This window comes from Medicago sativa, chromosome 8 (genome assembly GCF_051527215.1).
Source record: "Medicago sativa cultivar Bolivia chromosome 8, Bolivia_mono, whole genome shotgun sequence".
NCBI lineage: Eukaryota > Viridiplantae > Streptophyta > Magnoliopsida > Fabales > Fabaceae > Medicago > Medicago sativa.
The window spans coordinates 3831771-3836762 of NC_140756.1; the positions used below are offsets into that span (position 1 = coordinate 3831771).

Here is a 4992-nt window from a genome sequence, read left to right on the forward strand (position 1 = left end):
ACGTTGCACGGGTACGGGTACGGTACCCGGTACGGGTACGGGTACGGGATACGACATTTCTCAAAAAACACAGGTACGGGTACGTTAGGATAATATATATTTTTTTTTAATTTAAATAACATAGCATGAGGAAATTATATTGCAAATATAGTATAATCAAGTGACAAGTGAGAACAAAAGCTTAACAAGGATTGCATTTTATACAATACGAAAAAGGAAGATAAAAATATACATTGCACGGTAAAATAATGGTTTAACAAGGCTTGAGTGTTAGACTTTTCTACTTCTGCAACTATTGGCAGACAAGAAAAGGTGGACATTAAGTAAGTAGTAGCAGTAGTCTAGTAAATGTTGTTGTCACTCTTGTAAAAAAAAAAACTATAATTGCTATTAATTCTCATGAAAAGCCTCCTTTTCTCAAGAAAAAAAATGTTATGAGTACCCTCAGAGTACCACCGCCGTACCATAACCGTACCAACATTAAAAAAAACAAAAAAATAAAACTGGTGCGTCATGGGTGCGTACTGTACGCGTACCGTACGAGTACCAGTACCAGCGAAGTACCCGGTACTGGTACGTTTTGCAAATTGGAGTACCGGTGCTTCAGAGCTCCTGCAATTGTGCTTTCTGTTTTCCTGCTGTTCCCCTTTCTGCTTTGGACCTTGGGAGTTTTTGTTGCGGCTGGGTGTGTTTGTGGCTAGTTTTGAGTTTTGGCTGTGTATTTTGGTGGTGATTTAACCGGATTGCAGGCACATAGCTTGTTTTCTGTCACTTTCTATCATTGTTTAGGAGTTTCTTTTGGGGTGGCTTATTGTTGCTTTTTGTATTTGGGTGGGGTGTTCCGTCTATATGCGGCACCGTTTGTTCTCTTCTTCCGTCCTCTCCTCGCGTTTTGCGAGGGTGGCGTTAATAAAGTTTTGCCGTTTCAAAAAAAAAAAAAAAAACCACTTACAGTACTAAGTTAACCACTAAAATATTGCAAGGCAATATCCACCTAGAGTACTTCATTTTATTAATTAATATGGTAATCTAAGTGATTAATGACACACCCGTACTTGTGTTGCAAGAATATCCCTCTATTGTTATCTCATTTATATATATGACAAAAAATACAATATATAAATGAGATGTTATCTCCTTAATCAGAAGTCGTGTTTAAAAAACACAAATGTTTTATTGATTTGTATATGAGTCGTCAATAATGACGTATGCCCACTCAAGGGCTTAGAATAGAAACAAAGAATGGGTAATATTGAAACTAATAATAGTTCCAAAATGGTGAGTGTTGATTTTTGTATAGAGGTATTAATAATAATACATCGTACCGTTCCCAAGAAAAGGTCATACGCAAAGTAAAATGTGGCAATTCAAACCGACATGGCTTTCTAGTTTGCTCTTTTGCTTTGCTTTGCTTTGATAATTATTGAATCCCATCTCCTATATCCTCCAATCTCTTCTGCATTTCCCTAACAATGGATCAATCACCTGCAGCTGGCTACATGGCCACAACACAGAGACAAATAAACAGGTATGGTTTTTGTTTTCTCAATTCTTATCATCAAAATGCATCTGATTGAAACATATAGTACAATATCACAATTCACAACTACTATAGTTTATTATAAAGATGTTTATCTTAGATATAAGGGATGGATATATAGATATATCATATTCTCCCTCTTGTATTGTATTTTATCCATTCCCTAAGTTCTTTCTAGATTTTCTGTGGAACCCACTTGAACCTTAGGAATTAGGACTGACATATTTTTGCTGCTTTACTCCTACCCTTGTTTTGCCGGCTTAATAATGGTATACATATATAACCTTTTCTTAGCTTCAAAGTTAGGGCTAAACTTGATCTCAACTTGCACACTACTCTTCTGTCTTTGATGTGTCAAACAATATCGATCGATCACAAATATATATATAATCACAATGTGGTCCAATACATGCATACACACTCTGGCTGGGTAACATAACATATGGAAGCAATATTCAAGAGATTCCAATTATGTGTTATTTCCTTTCTCATTTTTCTCACTATTCTTACTCAAACCTTCAGCTCAACTGCATTTGATGACACTGAATATGAAGATTGGGAAAGCAATATTCATATACCAAATTCCATCTTAACTTATGGGTACGTATTATTATTATTATTAGAGTCTTAGGTTGTTAATTCTAATTAACTTTAGGCACTTAATTAAATATATATGGTTTTTGGTTTAAGGAGTGAAATGGAGGAAGCTGAATGGCAGATGGTGCAAAAGAAAGGAAACCAATTTGCAGTGAATGACCAACCTTTCTATGTAAATGGATTCAACACTTACTGGTTGATGGTATTTGCTGCGGACGAGTCGACAAGAGGAAGGGTCACTCAGGTGTTCAAACATGCATTCTCAGTTGGTATGACAGTTTGTAGGACTTGGGCCTTCAATGATGGCCAATGGAGAGCCCTTCAGAAATCACCATCACTTTATGATGAAGTAGTATTCAAGGCCCTGGATTTTGTGGTGAGTGAAGCAAAGAAATACAGAATCAGACTCATATTATCATTGGTTAACAATTGGGAGGCATATGGTGGCAAAGCACAGTATGTCAAGTGGGGCAATGCTGCTGGCCTTAACTTGACCTCTGATGATGACTTTTTCTCACATCCAACTCTCAGAGGCTACTACAAGGACCATGTCAAGGTAAGTTCCTAGCTTGAGATGTACCTAAAACTTAATGCTTCCTGTTTTTCTTTTAAACTAATTTGGTTCCTATACTATTTCTTGATTGATCGCTGTGTAGACTGTGCTCAATAGAGTTAACACACTCACAAATATCACTTATAAGGAAGATCCAACAATTTTTGCTTGGGAGCTAATGAATGAGCCTCGATGCACCTCTGACTCCTCTGGTGATACGTTACAGGTATATATGTTTTCAATATTTTTTATTTCAGTTCAAAGAGCTCAAAATAACCAATTTGAACTCTTTGAAACAAAAGCGCGCACGCACCCCCTTTTTAGCGCCAATTTATTAATAAAAATTTCCCTCTTTTCTAATTTTTTTCCATATTTTCAAAAAGAAACCCAAACACAATAATAATATTGCATTCAACTAATAAGTTAATTTTTCTGATATCAAATCCTTCCTTGAACTCAATTGAATATATTCTTTAGGAATGGATAAAAGAGATGGCATTCTATGTTAAGAGCGTTGATCCGAAACACCTACTGGAGATTGGCCTAGAAGGATTTTATGGCCCCTCAACACCTCAGAGATTTCAGTTCAACCCAAATTCATATGCTCAACAGGTTGGAACTGATTTTATCAGAAACCACCAGGTTCTAGGTGTCGACTTTGCTTCTGCTCATATATATCCAGACTCTTGGTAAGGTTCCTTCCTTGATGGCTTCTACTTAAGTATTTATCACATACATGATAGAACTGAAGTTCTGCCAACCATTATTTCTTTAAACATCTAACATTCAGGCTTACCTTGTTGAAGGATTTCACAATCAGTTGCTGATAGCCATATCCCATTTGTGAAGTCTTGGATGGAAGCCCACATAGAGGATGCTGAAAAGTATCTTGGAATGCCGGTTGTTTTTGGTGAGTTTGGTGTATCTGCAAAAGATCCTGGTTATAATTCAACATATAGAGATACATTTATAAATACTGTGTACAAGACAATTCTAAACTCTACAAAGAAAGGAGGTAGTGGGGCTGGAAGCCTTTTGTGGCAGTTCTTTCCTGATGGAACAGATTACATGGATGATGGTTATGCAATTGTTCTCTCAAAAGCTCCTTCTATTTCAAGCATGATATCCCTTCAATCCACAAGGCTTGCCCTATTCAACTCCCTCTGCTCTGAGAGATGCCACTGGGGTTGTAAGAAGAAAAAGGTGTTGCAAAATGTAGTCTACGAGGATGAGGAGTAGTTAAGTTGGAATAAATACAGGTATAATATTGAAAAAGAATAATACAAACAACATTGATATTCTAAAGTGACAATTTTTTTGAGACAAAGAAAATGTCAAAAAAACAATTATTTTGAGACAGGGATTACGCTACAATAGACCCACTTCTTTTATAAACGAAGAAGCTTCTTAGACGCTTTTTTATTTGATAAAAAAAATCCAACTTTTGTTTTTGAAAAAATCAAAAGTTAAGGATAAAATTGTAATTTATGTTTAATAATTAATGTTTTTTCTACGGGTTCGTTTGTTTTAACTTATATTCATAGATTCATGTGAATAAAATTATATAAATATATTCCTTCAAAAATAATTATATATATATATATATATGTCTATATTTGTTACAAGTTTACTAAACTTTATTTTCGGGTATAATGTTCGTGGAATAGAAAAAAATTTCCAAACGAAAAAATGGTGGATAAAGTTTCTAGGAAGATACAAATAAATTCATGTGTAACACCTATTAATTTCCTTATTTTTAAGGTTCCTTGAATATAATGTTAACAATAAAAATAAGGAGATTAATAATAAAAGAGTTTTTCTATCATGTGCAAATTTGCATATGTTAAAAAGTTTAAAATAGTAAAATCATAATAAAATATAGGCAAATTCTATCATGCCTTCGTCAAAGCAACGGATTTAAATATGTAGGTTTCACTGACAAATTGGAAGAGCTTGACCCACCTTTCAAAATTTAAATTTGATAATAACGATACATTAATGCTTTTTCATTTCTATTTTGAAAATTCCTATTTTTAGAAAACCTTTTAACTTCTAAAACAATTTTCCCCGAAAATTAAAATTGAAATCTAAAATTCTAGTTAAAGCCTTAATTCTCTCTTCCTTTCCATCTTAATCTAAAATTATTGTTTTTTTTTTACAAAAATAAGTTATATAATTCTTCATTCAAATTGATAGAATACATCATACAATACAAATTCGCTAAAAACAAAAAAGATGAATCTGCGAATAAACTCACGGTATCCATCTTAATAGCATAAAATGGAAAAGTACAAAAACCTAC

The 4992-nt window shown here is 34.0% G+C and overlaps 1 protein-coding gene across 2 annotated transcripts; it reads left to right on the plus strand.

Annotated features, from left to right (window-relative positions):
• The first annotated feature begins 1387 nt into the window (after positions 1–1387).
• LOC146896238 (mannan endo-1,4-beta-mannosidase 6-like) lies at positions 1388–4203 on the plus strand. Of its 2 annotated transcripts, XM_085733003.1 has the most exons (6): positions 1388–1528; positions 2063–2140; positions 2231–2693; positions 2794–2916; positions 3168–3379; positions 3497–4203. In XM_085733003.1, exons 1-6 carry the CDS (start codon positions 1473–1475, stop codon positions 3927–3929), a joined length of 1365 nt encoding a protein of 454 aa, XP_085589129.1. In that variant the 5' UTR covers positions 1388–1472; the 3' UTR covers positions 3930–4203. The 2 variants fall into 2 exon arrangements, with proteins under 2 accessions (XP_085589129.1, XP_085589128.1); XM_085733002.1 differs by lacking the exon at positions 1388–1528 and having other exon boundaries at positions 1954–2140.
• Positions 4204–4992: the final 789 nt, after the last annotated feature.